The sequence below is a fragment of the Lagopus muta genome, chromosome 22 (assembly GCF_023343835.1).
Source record: "Lagopus muta isolate bLagMut1 chromosome 22, bLagMut1 primary, whole genome shotgun sequence".
Taxonomy (NCBI): Eukaryota; Metazoa; Chordata; class Aves; order Galliformes; family Phasianidae; genus Lagopus; species Lagopus muta.
In genome coordinates this window covers 5527788-5547692 of record NC_064454.1, presented here as the reverse complement: position 1 = coordinate 5547692, position 19905 = coordinate 5527788, and the positions used below count along the sequence as shown (strand labels likewise).

Here is a 19905-nt window from a genome sequence, read left to right as displayed (position 1 = left end):
CATCTGTTAACTACTGCTGTCATTTGCTTTTTCAAGGTTGGTGCACCAACCTATTTCCTGCATCTCTCTCTGCAAAGCACGATGCCTAGCTCTGCTGAGAGCTGAGGAAAAGCACCCAGGCAGCACAGATGTAGCAGAGACCTCTCCAGCAGTGATTGCTGTGCCCAGCAGCCAGCCAGCAGCACGGCATAGGTGAGATGTTCCCCTGGCAAAGGAAGGCACAAAATCTATCTTCAGGTTCCTGCTTCTCTTGTCATGCACAGAAGGGAAGCTTAAAAAGGAGGACATCGTGTGGGAGAGAGGATGAGAAAGGATTTGGGGAGCCCTCTGCACTGGGATGATGGCTGACATGGCAAGGGGTCTGCAGCAGAGTGAGTGGTCTGGGGGTGAATAACTTAATAATGAGGCTTGTTTATGGTGAGAATACAAAATAACTACATGAGAAGGGTTCTAGGCATGACAGAGATGATTGTGCTGTCTGTGGCAGAAAACGTGTAATTGCTTTCAAATTAAATGGAATAACTGAAAAAAAAAATATATTAAGATTCTCTGCTTCTATCCTCAGTGCATTGTTGGAGGTTGGACTCCATTTGGAATCACTCAGCCCCATCCAGACTTTGCGAAGAAAAACAGCCCCAGAAGAAGTGAATTCATTCTCATCTATTCTGGAAAGCAGAACAGCAGCATACACTGCATACACGTTGGTTTTGAGGGTAGAGATAAAACAATGATCTAAAACTGGTGGATGTGAGGAACAAGGAGAAAAATAAACACCATGAGAGAAAAACAAGTGAATTTCCTTTTTATGGGGAAAAAAAGGAAAAAAAAAGAAAAAAAAAAAAAAAAAGGAAAAAAGGAAAAGCAAAAAAAAAAAAAGAGAAAAAAGAAAAAAAGAAAAAAAGGGGGAAAAAGGGGGAAAAGGTAAAAAGGGGGAAAAAAGGAAAAAAGGGGAGAAAAGGAAAAAAGGGGGAAAAAAGAGGGAAAAAGTGGGAGGAAAGGAGGGAAAAAAAAAAAAAAAAAAAAAAGGAAGAGAAAAATAGGAAAAAAGAGGAAAAAAAAACGTGGGAGGAAGAGTCAGCGCTACAGCTCCTCCAGCGCCACTTCGCTGCGCAACCCGCCCTTTCCCCCGGAAGTTCCACCCAGCAGGCGGACCGGAAGTGCGCCAACGAGCCGTGATCCCGCCCCGCGCCTCAGCTCACGTGACCGAGGGAGCACCGCCCGGGGGCCTACGCGTGGCGTGCGTGCGGACGTACGTGCGTGCGTGCGAGGCGGGGCGACGTGCCGTGCCCAACCCTGCCGGGAGGGGGAGGGCGCACGGGAGGAAGGAGGAAGCCGCCATCTTGGAGCGTCGAGTCGCCATAACAAGGCACCCAGTGGGAGCGAGAGGATTTTTTTTACCTGGGCGAGGGGGAGCGCGGCCGGTGGCGGTGAGGACGGGCCGGAGCGCCGGGGCGGGCACGGGCCCGAGGGAGCGGGCGGGGCGGTCGCTGCCGTCTGGCCGGGCCTCGCGGCCTGCGGGGCGCCGCGGGAGCGCCGAGGCCCGGCGGCGCCGAAGGCCCGCGATCGGGGCGGGGGGCAGCGGGCGGCGGGGGCGGCGGGGCCGGAGCTCGGGGCGGGTCGGCGGCGGCGCTCTCCGGTGGCCCGAGCGGCGGGGCCGCGGGCGGGGACCGCTCCATTGTTCGCGGGCGGGGGGTGCCGCTGTGGCGCAGCTGCCTCGGGCGGGTCGCGCCGCTCCGTGCCGCGCAGGGAGAGCCGCCGCAGCGCGGCCCGGGTCCGGAGCACGCGGTGGGCGCCGTGCGGCTACCGGTGGCGCGGCCGCTTTGTGCGGGGCCTGGCCGGTACGGCTCCGCGGCGATCCCGGGGCGGGATGGGGCTGGGGGCGGCCCGAAGGAAAGTTGTTGTGCGGGGCCCTGTTTCCGCTGGGCCGTTCGTGAAATGGTGGCGCTTCTTGGCGAGCGGGGCGGTGATTCGCTGCGTTTGGCGAGGTGTTGTTTTGTGCTTTGGTCTGCGTCCTTTTAAAGCGTAGCTGTGAGCCTCAGGGAGCCGGGAGGTTCTCCGTGCTGCAAATATTTGAGAATTTGCTGCTGCTCGGATCAGGGTGCGATCGGTGCCTGCCGTTACTTTCCTGGTTCGCGTGGTTTTTACCAAGTTAATGGGAAGCAGAATCCTTTTCCCAAAGAGAATCTGTAACTTGTTTTAGTCAGGAAAGTAAGCAGGAAAAGGACCCGATTTTAAACTTTCACTGCGAATTTATAATTGATACACATGGAAACAGCTGGGCAGCGTGAGAGGAGTTTGAGTTCCTTTTCCAATCTCTTGAAATGCTCTCTACTACGTCTTTTATTTTCTATAGAAATGCTTTAGGAGGGTGGGGGGAGGGGCAAGCAGTTTTTCCCTTGCATTTTCTGCCTGTTGGGACAAATTGCCCAGGCCAGCAGCACCACTTTCTGTTCCTCTGGAGGGTTTTGAACCAGAAGTGAATTGGCTCCTTAAATGCGTTGTAAGGAGCTATTGGTCTCTGGGCCATACTTGCTTTCTGTCCCTACGCTGCAGACTTTGTGTCATCTCTGTGGCTTTAGCAATGTTTTTGGCAAATGCAGCGTCAGGGTTAAGTTGTGTGCCAAACCATGGAGCGGTTCAGGTTGGAGGAGCCCTCTGAAGACAGTCTGCTTCCAGCTCCTGTGTGCAGTTTGTGCGGGCAGCTGGAAGAGAACGTCATGCAGAGCGTGTGAGCAGGGAGTTGGATACATGCTATAAATGTATTTTACCAACTGCTTCGTTTAGCCATGGTTGCTTAGATTCAGTGAGAAGCTGCTGTGTGCGTTCAGCTTGAAGATACCATGGGCTTCTCTGTTTTGAATGGAGTTCAATCAATACCCCATTTAGGAGTTTGTGAATAAGCTGTCAGAACTTGAGAGCTGGAGGAAGTTGGCTGAAGGTTTTCTTTCTTTTTTATCTTTAAAGATCATTTTGATTTCACTTTTTATGTGAAAAGGGCATTTGGAGTCGAACGTTTCTTTAGGCCTCATGTTAATTTCCATTTGATGCTGTCACCTTTGCCTTCTGTCAAAGCCTTGTGCCTAACATTGTTGCTTAGAATGGTGGTTTTTCTGTGTCCCAGCAGAAAAGGAACTTGAAGAACAGGCGAAGCACTTGAGATAATTTGTGCCTAGGTAGTGTTTTTCAAGCAGTCCCTGCAAGGCTACTGAAAGCACAGCTGTTTACAGAATCATCTCTGGTGACCTCAGCTCAGCTTCACAGCAGGGAGAAAAGGTTTGATATGTGTCTAATTGTGCTGAGGAAACAGAAAAGCAAGAACTGCGTTGTGCTGCCTGCGCAGAGGTGATGTTTGCATAACGTGCTGTTCTGTGGGCTGTTTGAGAATACAGAGGCAAACTGGAGGATTTGTGTGTACAGAAGTCCGTGTATTAATTGTGATTGTCTGCTTCTCTTTCAGATTGAAGCAAGTGAATTCTGATATAACTCAGCTTTGTTAGAGGGCTTTTTTTTTTTTTAAAGAAAAAAAAAGTTGATCCACAGTGCATCAGAGCAAGTTACTACTTTACTTTTGAGTGACTTACAGGTGCTTGCCTGCATTGCAATAAAGGACTCATATATTGAGCAAGACTTATTTATCTCTTCATTTTGGAGAGTCTAATAAACTGTTATTACAGTTTCTGTACTGACTTTCAAAGTTTTGAAGTCTAAAAAGACATCTTTAAACATAGAAACATGAGCACGGCCAGAACAGAGAACCCTGTTATAATGGGTCTATCCAGTCAGAACGGGCAGTTGAGAGGCCCTGTGAAACCCAGCGGGGGCCCAGGAGGTGGAGGCACACAGACTCAGCAACAGATGAACCAGCTGAAAAATGCCAACACGATCAACAACGGCACCCAACAGCAAGCACAGAGCATGACCACCACTATTAAGTGAGTATTGGTATCGAGTGCCTTAAGAGTAATGCTTACACGAGTGATGCCTTCTGGGAACGTGCTTCTAAAAAGTTTGCTTCTGTTTTATGGCGTTGATGACAGAAGTGTCCTGGAATGTGTGATATGAAAAGAAAGCTGTCTTTCCAGGTGTGAGCTTCTCACTGACGTTTACCTTTGCAGTTTATTTGTTGTGAAAATTGAACTTGATGCTTTGCTTTTTCAGAACGTGTGGCTGCTTGTCAGTGGCAGCCCACTGAGCAGCAGCATCCTGTTTTCTTTGCCCATTTTAAGTGGTGTGGGAAGGAACAGAAATGTAAGACAAAGGAGGAAGCACAGCCTAATCTCAGTCCAGTTTTGCTTGCTGTGGGGTTAGTTGTTGCAGATCTATTTTGTGGTGAGAAACTCTTCCCAGTTGGTTCTCTTTTGTCATGGAACTTAAATGGTGGTGTTGCACTCCCTGTGTAACACTCCAATTTCAATTAGAGCCTAAGGGATCATATCAAGCTGGTACCTTTATGACGCTCTTGTTTGTCTCTCTTCTCCCATCAAACTGCTGTTGGAAGTGTGCTAATGATTCGTGCTGGTTGGAAATTCCCTCAGATCTGTGAGGTTTGAATGTTACAATCGCAGGTCACTTTTTTCCTCCCATAGTTGCCACTCCTCCCAAGCAACATGAATTTCTGTTTTGCTGCTCAGTTATTGGTGAAGAAAATCTGTGCTGGAGAGAGTGTGTCATGGGATGCTCTAGCTCTTTATGTTTGCTGAGCTCATATTCAGTTGTGTTTTTAAACTGGGTTACTACCCAAACCGAGGGACACAACTCGTCAGAAATCATCAGAACTGATTTCTGACTGGGACTGGGGAGGAGGAGAACTTGTGCTCTTCCATGTGGGGTCTTTTCAGAGGGGAAAAGTGCCTGAATCTCACTGAGAGTCAAATTGAGAACATGTTCAACATGTAGTGTGTGTTCACTTGGTTTTCTCCCCAGAAATATTTTCATCTTACATTACTCATGGATATAAAATAGACAGTTCCTGAACTCAGAAATGTGGGTCTTTTTACTTTTTAACACCAGTAGTAGAAAATACCTGTGTGGATTTATTACTTTGACATCGCTCTGTCAGAGCTCACTTTGAAACCTGTGTTCTTGTGGGTTGATTCAGTGGCCCAAAAATGGGGCTGGAATCATGACAGGACACAGATTTCCCAAGTTTGCTTTGCACTTGGCAGGCTGCTCAGTGCCTTTGTTTACCATTTCCTGCCTGTTGCATCCCACTTTGCTCAGAAGAGACTGGAGCTTGTACTTGTAGATGCTTTCAGCACACAGGAGCTGAAAATATTACATGTTAATCACTGTTGCCAAGAAAATCAGAATGCAAAACAGAGTTGCTAAACCAGCCTTTGTTTTTGTTTGTTTCTTTTGCTGTAGACCTGGCGATGACTGGAAGAAGACTTTAAAACTCCCTCCAAAGGATTTGAGAATCAAAACTTCTGTAAGGATGCTTGAATTGCAGGAATGGAAGTTGTGGGAGAAGCTGCAGTGAACCAGTCGTATAAGATCCATAGCACTTAAACTTTTTCTCAGCTGTTTTAAATGAGAAATTGCTTTGTAAAATTAATTTGGTCTCTTAAAATTAATTGCTTCTTAGCATTAGATGCTTCTTTTGTGAAGCTCAGTAATTTAGTTTAATTATTTCTTATCACTCCTGCAGCTTGGGTCCGATGCCTTCTGCAAGGCAGAAATCAAAAGATGTCCTGTAGATTCACAGGAGTGTTTTTGGGTTTTGGAAAATTGATCATTTACTTCTGCACTGTGTGATACTGCATGGAGAAGTGAGAACTCGTGTCTAGTAGTGGAACATGCTTTCTGATCTTCCTGCACGAGCAGCCTCTCCTCTGCTCTTGCTGATGGCTGTGGTTGTGTGACCTAATCTTATGGATGTGCTTTTTCTGCTTATCCAGGACGTGACCTCCACAAAAGGAAATGAGTTTGAAGATTACTGTTTGAAACGGGAGTTGCTGATGGGAATTTTTGAAATGGGCTGGGAAAAGCCATCTCCTATTCAGGTTGTTAAAATAAACAGACCAGTTCTAAGCAACAGCTTAATTCTTACAAACTCACTGATGTTACTTGTGCTTAAATGGTGAACACTTGTGTCATGGCTTGGGGAACTGGGGGTTTGAACAGCAGGATTCTGTGACTGCAGAAGGGAAGAAGCACTGGTGTCCAAGTAAATCATAGCTGTTGGCTGACAAAGAGATTGGCATTGACTGAGATTTTAGAGAAACTGACTTCTCACTCTGGAGGCATCAGTGTGTTCCTCATTCAGTAGCATCAGTAGTGATGGCAGTCACAGGGAGAACAGGGCTGTTCTTACACATTTCCTGGGGAACTTTGATTTGCTGTAGGTTGCATATCAGTTGTTACAGGGGTATCTGTATGGCCTTATCACCATTCTTGGCTTTTTTATCGTAAGCATCTGGAAGGAGTCATAATGGAGATTATAGGAGAGAGAGTAATGTGTCAGTAAGTTTTCTGTCCCTTCCTCTTGCTTTTAAGAGTTGTTTTATGAGTAACTGTTGATGTGTGTGAAATTGCTGTTGGGGGCAAGATAGTGTCAGTTTTGTTTTTAATTGTGGCTTGGAGAGTTATTGAGAGCTGGGCCACTTTGTCTGTAAGGAATGGAGAAAGCTATGGCTTATTTCTAACATATCTGCTTTGAAACAGATTCTAACATCACCTTTTCCAAATGAAAAGATTGTAGATACTTGGGTTGTTCAGGTGTTGCTGCAAAAGAAAGCAAAATGAAGAATACATGTGACCTGAATATGAATACTGCATGGCTGAAGTCTCAAAACCAGCAGGCTTTCTTTTGAAAAGTCTGTCACAGAAGCATGCAGGTTGGGAATTACATGGGCTGATGCATTTCCAGCATTGAGAGATGTGCATCTTTTTCTGTTGGAGGAGTTTGCAAGTGTCTGTCGCTGCCTCCTCAATTTTTTTTCTCTGATTTTTTTTTAATTACTTTTTGCTGATGTGTCACTATGGGTTTCCCATGCTTGCAGTGTCCAGCACTGGGCAGGATAAGAACTTTATTTGGGACACTGGGAGCAGAAGTATTGTGTGATGTTGGAGAGCTCTTTGCTGATAGGTTTAACTCCTTCCCACTGCGAGTGCGCAGTACTTGCAGGATGTTCTGTTCACAGAGTAAACATGTAATGTTACACTGTTAGTGAGGAGAGGTGGATTTTGCTCATCTCTTCAGTGAGCCCAGCTCGTGATTGTTCATGCATTGACTGTCATTGCAGGAGGAGAGCATCCCCATTGCTTTATCTGGTAGGGATATCTTGGCTAGAGCGAAAAATGGAACGGGCAAGAGTGGAGCCTACCTCATTCCCTTACTTGAACGGCTAGACTTAAAGAAGGACAACATACAAGGTCAGTTGGGACGGGTCTGCCTGAGCTGTATGTGGGTGGTGGTGGTGCTCACTGTCTGGACTTGAATCCAAAGCTGGTTGATGAAATGCAGTGATGTAGGTTGTCTGCTTGTACTTGTAAAGCAAGGATGTGGGGAATGGTGGAGGGAAGGTGGAATTGTCAAAGTTGCACGGTTCATTTAAGGAACTTGAATTGGAAGCTATCTTCCAGGCTTTACTTTCCTGCCCCAAAAAGTGGATTTGGAGTAATAAACAAGTGGTGGCTGGGAGAGCTGTGTGGAGCGAGTGTCTGGGGTGTGTGGGATTTATCTTGTTGTAAGCAGCTGCTAGGAGTTCTGTTAGTATCTATCAGGATATCCATAGTGGAACTGCAACACTGTGAAACGTGGCTTTTGTGAAGCTTCCGTGTTCTGCAGGGAAGTATTGAAGATTGTGTGTTGGTAGTAATCCTGCTGTACTTTTAACTTTCAGCAATGGTGATTGTTCCCACCCGTGAGCTAGCCCTGCAGGTCAGTCAAATCTGTATCCAAGTCAGCAAACACATGGGAGGTGCCAAAGTGATGGCAACAACAGGAGGAACCAATTTGCGAGATGACATAATGAGGCTTGATGATACAGGTTGGAGCACTTTGCTGCATTACAATCACTGTTTGTCTGGGGCTTTTGTCCTGAGTCAGAGAATTTGTACTTTTCTCTTATGCCTATGTTACTGTTTGCTTGTTAGAAAATAGTTTGTGATGTGTCTTTGTCGCAGTATTTAGTTATTTTCTCAAACCCTTGGTATAAAACATGTCTCTGAATGCTGGAAACACTGCCTGAGTTGCCTTAACTTTTTTTTTTTTGCTCTTCTGACTCCACAGTGCATGTGGTGATAGCTACCCCTGGAAGAATCCTCGATCTCATCAAGAAAGGAGTAGCAAAAGTTGAGCATGTCCAGATGATAGTATTGGATGAGGCAAGTTGCTCACCTTGAAACACTTTTCATTTTAAAAGGTTAAAGCAGTAATGTGTCTTAGCCAGCCACCTCGTTATGCACAGCAACAAGTAGCTTTGCTTGAGGATATCAAACTAACTCATTTCTTAGTGTTTTGAGAAGGTATTTTGGCAGAAGAAGGGAATTTTTTAGGAAAGCCACCTAAGAAAGTTTTACTTCTCTGTTTACTTTTTTGTTGCTGTGGAACAGATGAACAGTCACTTCTGAATGGAGGGAATGCATTTTGTTTAGTTTCAGTGCATAACAATTGGGTGGTGCTTAGCACAAGTTCATATAAACTGATTGTATAGAACCATAGAATAGGCCTGGGTTTTTTATGGAACCACAGAATGGCCTGGGTTGCAAAGGAGCACAATGATCACCCAGTTCCAACCCCCTGCTGTGTGCAGGGTCACCAGCCACCAGACCAGGCTGCCCAGAGCCACATCCAGCCTGGCCTTGAATGCCTGCAGGATGGGGCGTGTGATTTGTGAATGTCTGAGAGATTACAGGCTTCTGAGTGAGAAGGTTGAGAAAACAATTGTGTGAAGGCTCTTGGATTTTATTTATTTTTCTTTAATTTGATTCTGTTTTGAAAACAGTTTTGAAAACCAGGAAACGTAAACTTCCTTTAAGTGGTGAATCCTGTTTCCAGCAGCTAAATCAGATGTCTCTTAGAGTTTAACATTTACTCCAAAGGGAGCAATCCCATCATGAAGCTGGAGAGGAGGCTGTTCCTGGTGATCTTTTCCTTCTGCAGTGTAACACTACCAGGAGACTGGAATCTTGTCCCATCTCTTTAATGTCTTGTCTTGTGCTTCTGTTGTTACAGGCAGATAAGTTGCTGTCTCAAGATTTTGTTCAGATAATGGAAGACATTATTCTCACGCTACCTAAAAACAGACAGATTTTGCTCTACTCAGCCACTTTTCCTCTGAGTGTACAGAAGTTCATGGTGAGTGCAGCTGGAATCTCTGACACACGATGTGGTGTTGTGCACAGGGTGCTGCAGTGAGTGCTGTGTGGTTGCTGCTATTATTTATGCACCCCTGCTTTTTTGATTTCATATATCAGCCTAAATATGGGATAGAAGGTAACTGCTTTTAGTGTAGCCTGGTGCCTTGGAGTTGCAAGTAATCTTTCTTGACATTTGACCTGCCCTCTCTTATGGCAGATACGGAGTGGCTGGGAAATGCATTCTTGCCTTGGAGGAATGGAGGTGTGCCAGAGGATCGGGTGTCTTTATGCTGCTTTGCATGTAGATTCACCTGCCTGATTTTAATTTGTCTTTCAGAATTCCCATTTGCAGAAACCCTATGAGATTAATCTGATGGAGGAGCTGACCTTGAAGGGAGTTACCCAGTACTATGCCTACGTCACCGAGCGTCAGAAGGTTCACTGCCTCAACACGCTGTTTTCCAGGGTAAGAGATAGGGCCAAGAACCTACAGAAGCATTTTGCCCCTTCAAAATGAATAATAAGACTTCAGGTGATGGAGGTTTTTCCTTGACAAAATGCACTAATGCTGCTGTATAAGCTGAAATTAGAAATGATTCTTGTCCTGCACTTTTGTGGTGCAGAGCTTTGCAATTTTTTCCCCCTGTTTTTCAGAAATATATATGGTATGAATTGCTTGCAGCTCCTGTTCTCCCTTCTTTTTGAAAGGGATTTAGATGCATGCCTTAGATTTGCTGTTAAAATTCTGTGTTTACTGAATGCTGTGATTATATGTCCAGCTCCAGATCAACCAGTCGATCATTTTCTGCAACTCCTCTCAGCGGGTTGAATTGCTAGCCAAAAAGATCTCCCAGTTGGGCTATTCCTGCTTCTACATCCATGCTAAAATGAGGCAGGTAAGTATGAGGTTGCAGCAGTTGCTGCCTGGGTTCTTCTCAGCTCTACTGCATAGCTGAACAAAGTCTCAGGCTTGCTTTAAATTTACCTGTCCTGTGAAAATGTATTTTGTTTTGGTTCCACTTTGTGTCCAGACATTTTCTGCACTTAGCTCTTTCCAAACTGATGAGTTGGTATTTAGGAATCCGAACAGAGCAGTACTCAGCTGAGGTGAGCACACAGCATGACTGCAAGCAGCACTTCTTGCTCCATGCTGTAGGGCAATCTGAGAAGTCGGGGAGGCAGCTTTGATCAGAGCTCTTAGTAGAAGTGCCAACTACTGCATAGCAATTTGGCACCCGTGGCCTTGCCATGAAAAATATCAACGTGGCCTTGGTGCACAAGGATTTATATGACTTGAAGAGTAGCTCACATCCTCAAGCTTCATGCTGTAGCTTTCCTTGTTAGCCAGTGAACTGGAGCATCACAAGAGGTCGAAGTGATGTGCAGAAGGCAGTAGGACTTTAAAATATTTTTCATTTTGTAAGTAAGCAAGAACAAAAGAAAGCAACAGCTTTAATGGTAACCTAGCTGTTTATTGGCCTGACAGATAAGACAAACATTTGCTGGGCTGTATGTGGAGCGAGAATTGAAGCAGAAGTGAAGGTGATGTCAGTGTTGAGGACACAGATGTGCTGATGGGTTGCTTGAGACCTGATTTTTCATTTCTCTGATTTGTCAGTAGTTCATCTTTCTGGTAAAAATGGAGGTTGGTTGTTTGATGGGATGCTGCAACTTGTTCATTTGTCTCTCTGGAAATGATACAAGTTAATCTTTGCATGGTCCAGAGTGGCTTGTTGATAAGAGGAGAGGCTGCACAGACACTTGGCTCATCCATCACTGACTGATCCAGTGGTGGAAAACACGCTGCCTTGGAAAATGGAGTTACTGCAAGTTTTAAAGGAAGGATGTTTCCAGATGTTATGTAAATGCTCACAAATACATTTTTAGGATGTAAGATATTAATACATAGAATTTGGCACGGGGCTGGGAGAGATGATGGTCAAAGCATTGGGAATGGAGATACGCTTTGGGCACCAAAAAATTCTGGTGTTGAGAAGTAGAATGAGCAGCTTTGAGTCAGCTGACGTTCATGAGGAGGTGAGGGTGGGATTTGTGGCTGTAAATTGAATACTCAGCTGCAAGTCGAGCTGTTCTTTAATTGGATTTTCCTGCTGTGTTTCCAGGAGCATCGCAACCGCGTGTTCCATGATTTCCGAAATGGCTTATGCCGCAATCTTGTTTGCACTGGTAAGAGTTCCTTTGCATTTCTCTGTTTCTGAAGGTTGTGATGGAGTAGCCATTAGCCCAGGTATAACAGATCAATTGTTTAGTGATAAAACTAATCTGTTTTAGTAAGAGAATTTTTGTCATACTTGTGTGTAATGGGCTGCAGTGCTCCTGAATCACAGAATGGCCAGGGTTGGAAGGGACCTCAAGGATCACGAAGCTCCAACCCCCCTCCGCATGCAGGGCCACCAACCTCCACATTTCACAGCAGCCCAGGCTGCCCAGGGCCCCATCCAACCTGGCCTTGAACACCTCCAGGGATGGACGGGGCATCACAGCCCCCCTGGTAGCTGTTCCAGCACCTCACCACTCTTATAGTAAAGAACTTCCCCCTGACATCCAACCTCAATCTTCCCTCCCTCAACTTCAAACCATTTCCCTTATCCTGCAGTTATCAACCCTTTCAAAGAGTTGATTCCCCTCCTGTTTGCAGGCTCCCTTTAGGTACTGCAGGCTGCAATGAGGTCACCCTGCAGCCTTCTTTTGTCCAGGCTGAACGAGCCCAGCTCCCTCAGCCTGTCTTCATAGGGGAGGTGCTGCAGCCCCTGATCATCTTTGTGGCTCCTCTGGACCCTCTCCAACAGTTCTCTGTCTTTCTTGTCCTGGGGGCTCCAGCCCTGAATGCAGTGCTGCAGGTGGGGCCTCATAAGAGCAGAGCAGAGAGGGACAGTCACCTCCCTGTCTCTGCTGGCCACCCCTCTGCTGATGGAGAGGCATAGAGGCTTTCTCTTGTAGTCAAACCATGGTGGTGCAGCATGTTAACAAATCCTTTCATTGTGATCATACTTTGTATTTCAGTTATGTTTTCTGTATGTTCTAACTTCTGAGTGTTCTGTAAATTGCTGGATATGAAATAGGAGCACTGTAGGTGGGACGGTGGCTAGGATTATTGAGTAATGATCTACTGATTCCATGAATGTTTGTAGTTCATCTTTTCTAAATGCTTTGCAGTTCTGATTGCTCTGTATATGACCTGAGTTATCTTAGAGCTGCTAACAAAACTCACTTGAAATGAAACAGAAAGTTAAGTTAGTGGGATGTAGCTCACATTTAAGTCTGTTGTGATAATGGCAGTGCGTGCCTTATTTGATGAGGTGCTTATATAAGGTGACCAGCTCAGAAATAGACTCCATGTGCAAAAACTGGCTTGGTGTGAATTCCTTCTATTGACCTAGATCTGAAGATGTGATGTCTTGATAGTTCTTATTTTATTATGCTTGAAATGGATAAAGAGCAGGAGGAGGCTGTAACAGAGCTGTATGCAAAATGTCTTTATATACAGAAAGCTTATCTTTAGGAACTAGTCCTAACCCGTGTTCAGAAATGTGCATTTCCTAAATTTCCCAGCCCAGCATTAGATTTCATGGAAGTTAATGCTCTCTGTGACCTGGGTTGTCTTTCAGATCTGTTTACCCGAGGTATTGATATCCAAGCTGTGAATGTGGTGATAAACTTTGATTTTCCAAAGCTGGCAGAGACTTATCTCCATCGTATTGGCAGATCAGGTGAGAGGAGAGAAACATCTTTGAGGAACGACTGTGCTGATAGCTGTAACCTTAGGCTTTGGCTGGATTCTTTCTGTTACTGTACTTGATAATTATTTTGAGTAGCTTTGTTTTTTCTCTGATGTTTACTTACAGGCACCATCTCGTAGGATTTTCTTCACAAATACCTGAGTAAATGGCTGTGCTCTTTAAACGAGCCTGAAGAGCCTAGTCCAAAAAAAAACAACAAAAAAAGAAACAAAAAAAGAGAATGAGGGGGGAAAAAGGCACCTTTTGCTTTAATTCCATGACACTTGCCAATGTTTATTGTTTGCAGTTTGGGAAGGTTGTGTATTGAAAACGTGGTTTCCATGGGTTTTTAAGCGTGGTGGGTCTTGTTTGTCTGTTGGTCTCCACGTGCTCCAAGGTGTTTGTGGTGTCAGGTATGTGCTGAGAATGGCAGTGAAGAACAAACCTGCTCACACAGTTCCACGCTGCAGTAGTGGAAGGCTTCTACTGGTAGTAGAAAGTCCTTAGCAGATGTTGGTGTGAGCTCACAGGTCCAGGTGAACGTTTGTAAGCAGGGAGCTGTGTTAGCAGCACTGCAGAATCTTTTCAGTTGACCTCCTGTGACTCAGTCTGAGTTTCTTTCTTGAGGTCGCTTTGGACATCTTGGCCTGGCCATCAACTTGATCACCTATGATGATCGATTCAACCTGAAAAGTATTGAGGAGCAGTTGGGAACTGAAATCAAACCCATACCAAGCAACATTGACAAGAGCCTTTACGTGGCAGAATACCACAGTGAACCTGTAGAAGATGAGAAACAGTAACCATGTGCGTATGTGCTGACTTGGAGTTGTGTTGGAGTGGCGCTGTGGGGAGGAGGGGAAACTGCTGTGCTGAGGAGGTTGGGATGTGAAAACAAGGGTTTGAAGTAGGCTGTCAGAGGAGATGGGGGAATCCTGTCTAGGAATCCTGTGTAGAGACAGGATGGCTGTGAGCAGCTGAGTGAATTCTTTCTGTATTTCTTAGCTAAGAGGAGTATGGGCAGAAAGTGATGATTGGAAAGGTGAGGAGAGAACACAGCTCTCCTAAGAACAAAGCACCAACAGAACGGCCTGCTCGCCTCAGCAGCTGAGAGAAGCAGGTTCAAGCCATGGGTGCCTCATTTGTTTTGCATCCTTTGATTCGTACAACTTTTGCAATAAGCACAGCAGGTAACAGAGCTGTAATTCATCTGTGTTGCCACTTGAGGTCTACATAACATAAAAAGAAAAAGAGGTTTCTTTGGCAAGGACTTTGGAAGTGTGACTTTTTGATGGCTGTCTGAGGAAAGAAGGCTGAGTCCATTCACAATCCAAGGAAACTGTTATTCTCACAGCCACAGCAGTCGGGCAATATTTGATCTGCTGCTTGTTGAGATGCTGCAAACCATTTGGGTTGAAGGGAGTTCTGTGGTGTATCTTCTCTTAGAGATCATGAGTTAAGAATTCTAACAAAGCTGCTGAAATTGCTCTCTGTTGACAAAAAAAATTGCTGAAGAAACAGTCTGTTAATTAAAATGGAAATTAAAACAAAGCCTGTATCTCTCTGAAATAACTCGAGGCCAGCCCTAGCCAGCTGGTCATTCAGGTTGACTTGTGGCCTCTACTTTGCTGGCTGAGCTTTCTCCATGTTTTAAAATGAATAAAGCAAAGCAAACGGTGAAGCTGGGCAGGGTTCTTGGGTGGCTTCCTTGGGGGGAGAAGTTGGGTGGTAGAGGCACATCTGAGGGCAGTGGTTGAACTGCAGCCCATGGCGGTGGCTTTTGTGCAGCTGCCCCACAGTCAGCGTGATTCAGTTGTTAGGTTTTGCACAGAGCTGACTTATTGCAGGTTGTCATTTGTGTATTTATTTATTCAGGCTTTGACTACATATGCCAGAAGGTGAAGCCCTTTGATCCACATCTGTGACACATCATTTCTCTGGGGATACCCTTCTCTTTGTGGGTTTTTCTTCGTCTTTTCATTTTGGAACTATGAAGACTAAAGAGCTCGGCCTTTTTTCTTTTTAAATTTGGCAGCAAGGAAGAAAGAAGATGAAAGGAGGAATGTCTTTTTGTTTTCCACTCGTTTGCACTGTGTGCTGATTGAACATTAGTTGCACTAACTGCTGGTTTTAAATTTTTTTTTCTTTGGGTGGGAGGGGCAGCAAGGGAAGAAGAGAAACCCTGGAAAGAGAAGAATCTTTGAACACGAGCTTGTCTGCGATTTCAAATTCTCCAACCGTCGACTGAGTGCATTTCAACTTCTCCCTGGTTACTCATCTGTTTTGAAGCTAAAGAGCTTGTTACTTATTCGTGCAAAGTGCCTTATGCTATGAGACCATTCAGAACATCACCTTTCTGACGCAGCCCGAGGAGTCAGCCGCCGTTTTTGGTTTCAGGTCAAAGTTCCCCTCTCTCCCCCCTCTCTTCCTCTCCAAGTACTCGAGGCCAGGGCTGTGAGGTGAAACTTATTGGTAATACTACTTTGTCTTCAACTTCTGTTTCCTTTTTGTTTTTTTTTTCTTTAGTTGGAGGAGTTGATATGCATCTGCAGTTCACCCACACTGTAAATACCTGTATTTAAAACAAAACCAACTTAAAATCTGGGCTGATTAGGTGCAGCATCGTAGCTCCAGAAGGAAAGAGTAGCCTGTCATCTCTTGCAGGAGCCATAAGAAAACCCCTATGCTCTAGCAGAACACTAAAGACTGGTTACCATAAGTCTCCATTAGTAGTTCCAGCACTTGATATGTAGACTTGTTTCAGAGCCGTGGCCCTCTTTCCTCTGGTGCAGTGTGTCCCATAGAAAATCAGATGTGTATATTGTACAAACTTTGTAAATATTTTTTTTTTCCTGTTTGGGTTCATATATAACTTTTTTGTTCTTTTTTTTTTTTTTGATGAAGGTTGCTGGGGTTAAAGGGATTTGACTGATTATGGGAGCAGCTAAAGATGAGAGGGGCTCAGTTTTCTGCAACACTAAGCGATGAGAAATGCTGTGAGCAGGGCAGCCTCCACGTGTGTCCCTGGTCGGGGTGGGTTTGCTCCGCTGTCAGCAACGCTGCCGGTGCCACTCGTGTGGAGGAGATTATTTGCGAGGCCCTGAGGTCTCAGCAGTCTGTGGCTCAGCTCGTTTGAGACGCTCTTCAATCTTCCCCTTAGAAACTTCAGGAACTTGGCAAGCTCTGAAGGTGCCACGAGCCGCGTTCTGCGTGGCACGAGGGGATGCGGCGGGTGTCAGCGCTGCTGAGCAGGATGTGCGTAAGGTGTGGATTTGGGCTTAAACCATAGGAAACAGATGCGTGAACGGACAGTTCTGGAGCTCGATGGGAACGATTGATTTCCTGCAGCGTTGCGTATTTTCTGCCCAGCACGACCTCAGTACAGACGTTTGGTGAGCAGGGCAGGTGAAGCCCTGTCCGTGTGCCTGGGGCTGCAGAGAGCTGCTCGCCATCGCTCTGTTCAGGCGCCGCTTGCTGCCTGTCGCTGGGACACCTCCTGGTCAAACGGTGTTGCTTTAAATTGTGCCCCTCCCAACATGCTTGATGTTTGGCCTGATCTCCAGGCAAAAGGAGTGAGACAAATCAAACTGTAAACTTTTAAAATTCCCTTTTAGCCTGTTCAACAACAGCGTCAGGAGGCACCTGGAGGAATGCAATCCCTTTTGCTCATTTATTCTGTATACAGATGCTGCACTCACACTATGCTTGCTTACTTTGAGGCAGGAATTAATTAATTGTCTTAATTTCTCCCTTTTTTTGACCCCTCCCACACTTTTTTCTCTTGTTTTGAGTATGATTGGAACCAAAAGGCAGACTTTCCTGTCCTTTTCCTCGAGGAACACACTCACCAAACCAGGTGCCTCCTGACAACAGCTTTACAAGATGATGGAAAGGGTGTTTTTTTTGTTTTTTTTTGTGTCAGCAGTGACTCCGTAACTGTAGCAAATGCTGCACTAGAGTACAAACTCAAGAGCTTGGTCACAGACACTCTGTGAGCCACACAGCTTACATTTGACTGGCAGGTACTAAATGTAAACAACTTTGGGGTGCTGGGAGGGGGGCGGGGGTGGGACTTTGTGGGTGCAAACTTTGACCAAAAGTAAAATCTTGCTCTTGTACTGCAGCCAGCTTATGATTTTTCCAGAGAGTCAGAAGAGGGATCGTTTTAGTGCAACAAAGACATGACAGATGTAAATACAAGTGTAGGATCTTGGCGGGGCACACGCGTGTGACAAGAACAGGACAGCAGCGTGGGGTGAGGTGCGTGTGCTCTGCTTGATGGGGGCAGTGAGCCCGGTGCCATGCTCTGATGGTCCCTCTTGAAGCACAGAACTTTTAAATGGAAAGTATTACTTTAAACTTGGCCTCTTATTGAGGATTGGCACTTACCTGAATATCGGGGGCACCATTTCTAGGCGGCTTCCAGTGCTGAAGGAAGCAGCCTATTCTTGGTGCTAACAGGCTATCTCCAACAGATGCAAACGGAAAGATGCTCCAAATGACTAGGGTAAGCCTAGGGTTTTTTTTCCTTTGTTTGTTTTTCTCCCCGAGATCAATTGTGAATCAATTTTGGCTTCTTGAGATTCCTTGTGACACCCTGTTCTTTTTCTGGTCGTGCCAGCCTTTGCATTTGTGCATTGCTTGGAGCCAGTCTCTTCAGCAGAGGAGCCCTTGGGCCAAATACTTCCTCTGACAAAGATGGCATCGATGATAATATGAGTAATTCTGCATTTTTTCCTCCCAGAAGTCTAAAAATTGAGGTGAAATGGCCGCAAAGAGATGGACACCATCTGCAGCCAATTTATTCCGATCAGCTGCAGGCCGGCCTCAGGGTGCAGCTCTGTAGGGCTTTCCCTCAGGGGGGTGGGGGGTGGGTTGGTCTCCAATAGGTATTTTAATTTCCAGAATGAGATGGGAGCATCTTTCCTTTGCGCTCTGCGACTTGTTGTTGTTGTTGTGGGTAAGAACACGGAAGCTCGGTATGAATTTGTCGTACACACGTTGGTATCAAATCATCTCATTCTGACTTTGATTTTGATTTTTTTTACTCGGGTTGGGGGAGGGTGTCTGCTCTCAGGATTTAAAAATGCTTCGCGCGTTGTGATGGAGGTGATGGGGAGGGGGGCAGCCTGCAGTACAGCGCTGTGCAGCGGCTCCGTCCTGCAGGAGGCCGCAGTGCAGCTGAGCGCAGTGCAGCTCCCTTTGCTGCCGCGCAGTTGGGCACAACAGCTGTTTCCAACTGCTGGGAACTCGCAGCCTCTTTAATTGGAGTTGATAATAAAGGAGGGCTCTGGACCAAAGAGCATCTGGAGGCTGTGCTGCATCGTCCCCTGCCTTCAGCTCGGTTCCTGCGGCGTTGCTGACGTGTCTGCGTGGAAGCATTTTTAAATTCTGCTCTAGACGAAGTGAGGGAAGGGTAAGGAGGGGTGGTGGGAGGGATGGGTTTATTAAGATACAGCCTTGCTGTATTTTAACCAATAATTAAAGGGAAGGGGTGGCAGGAGAAGAAAACAGTCATTGTTCCCGTTACAGAAAAAAAAACAAAAGCAACTTTATTTGAAGAAAAAGATATTGCAGTTCAGGTGGGGCATCATAACCCACCGGTCCCTAGTCAGGAAGTTGAATGTTACTGTTAATCAGTGAACAACACGGACAAATCATTGCAAACTTTTGGGGGGGAGGGGAAAATTGGCGTTTGGTTAAATTGGTAATTGGCAAACTCTCCGGCGGAGCTGAGAATTGGTTGAGAATGTATTTCTGGATGCGTGTGTGTCGCAGCACCGACTCGCGGAGAGTTTCACGAGTTCAGAGTGCGAAAATAAGACATGATAAAATCCTGATTTTGTTGATTTAAACTCAATAAAAGCTCCCTGGAACACCAGCCTGGTCTCACGTCTTTCTTTGAGCGGCGCTGAGCCCCAGCCACGCTGCAGGGAGACACGGGGGGCGTCCAGCCCATGGTTGGTGGTTCTGTGTGGTGCCATCGCGTGTGGAGAAGCTGCTGGGCTGCAATGGGAGCTGTGAGGGATCTGATGAGTGAGCAACAGAACCCGGGGGGTTGGGATGGAGATCAGGGAATCCCACCCCCCTGCTGGGAGCTTCCCCAAGGGGTGGTGCTTTGTGCCTTCAGCCATTGCTGTGCTGTGGGGCCATAGGAGCTCCCAGTCCTCCTTCCTCTCAGCTCAGCTCATAGAGGTCATTGGTCACAAAGCCACGGCCAGCACTGCAGGTGGGAGAAGGCAGCCTTTGTTCCCTGATCAGTTCCTAATGCAAATACCCCCTCGTTGTGGATCCTGCAGCAAGAGTATCATGGTGCTTTAAATTAGCATGTGTGCTTAATAAAATACTTGTCAGCAGAACCTTTCTGGGTCTACATATGCTTCAACTGTTAGAGAATCAATCAGTATCCATCCCACATTGTTCATCCTGAACCTCACGTCCTCTGCCCACGCATCCAAACCCACCTCATTGCACCCTGCATCCCAGAATCACGGAATGTCCTGAAGGATCATTGAGTCCACCTGGCTCTGCATAGGGCCACCCCAAATCCTTCACCCTCCTTTTGCCTGCATCCCTCATCGTGCATCCTTCATCCCACCCCAGCACCACAATCCACACAGCCAGGTGGCCGCCTGGACACACAGAGAGACCTCCATGGGGACGTGCTGGTCTGGGTGAGCCAAGCCCAGGGACAGGGTCTGGGGTGGCTCCAATGAGTCCCAGCCATGCTAACAAAGCAGTGACTCCCACCTGCTGTGGGATGGGATCCCGGGGCAGGGCTGGTCCCAAAGCCTCTTAACCCTACTGGGGGCTGTTTATAGAGTTCCCGCTATTGGCTTCCCAACCTGCTTTTTCTGCTCTG

At 46.3% G+C, this 19905-nt stretch overlaps 1 protein-coding gene across 1 annotated transcript; it reads left to right on the top strand.

The window, feature by feature from the left end:
- The first annotated feature begins 1277 nt into the window (after window positions 1-1277).
- DDX6 (DEAD-box helicase 6) lies at window positions 1278-18589 on the top strand. The gene is made up of 14 exons (XM_048968390.1): window positions 1278-1427; window positions 3458-3932; window positions 5365-5428; window positions 5898-6002; window positions 7245-7374; window positions 7845-7991; window positions 8234-8332; window positions 9183-9301; window positions 9641-9769; window positions 10083-10199; window positions 11427-11490; window positions 12933-13034; window positions 13671-13850; window positions 14919-18589. The coding sequence occupies exons 2-13, from the start codon at window positions 3733-3735 to the stop codon at window positions 13844-13846; spliced, it is 1452 nt and encodes a 483-aa protein (XP_048824347.1). The 5' UTR covers window positions 1278-1427; window positions 3458-3732; the 3' UTR covers window positions 13847-13850; window positions 14919-18589.
- The last annotated feature ends 1316 nt before the right edge of the window (window positions 18590-19905 follow it).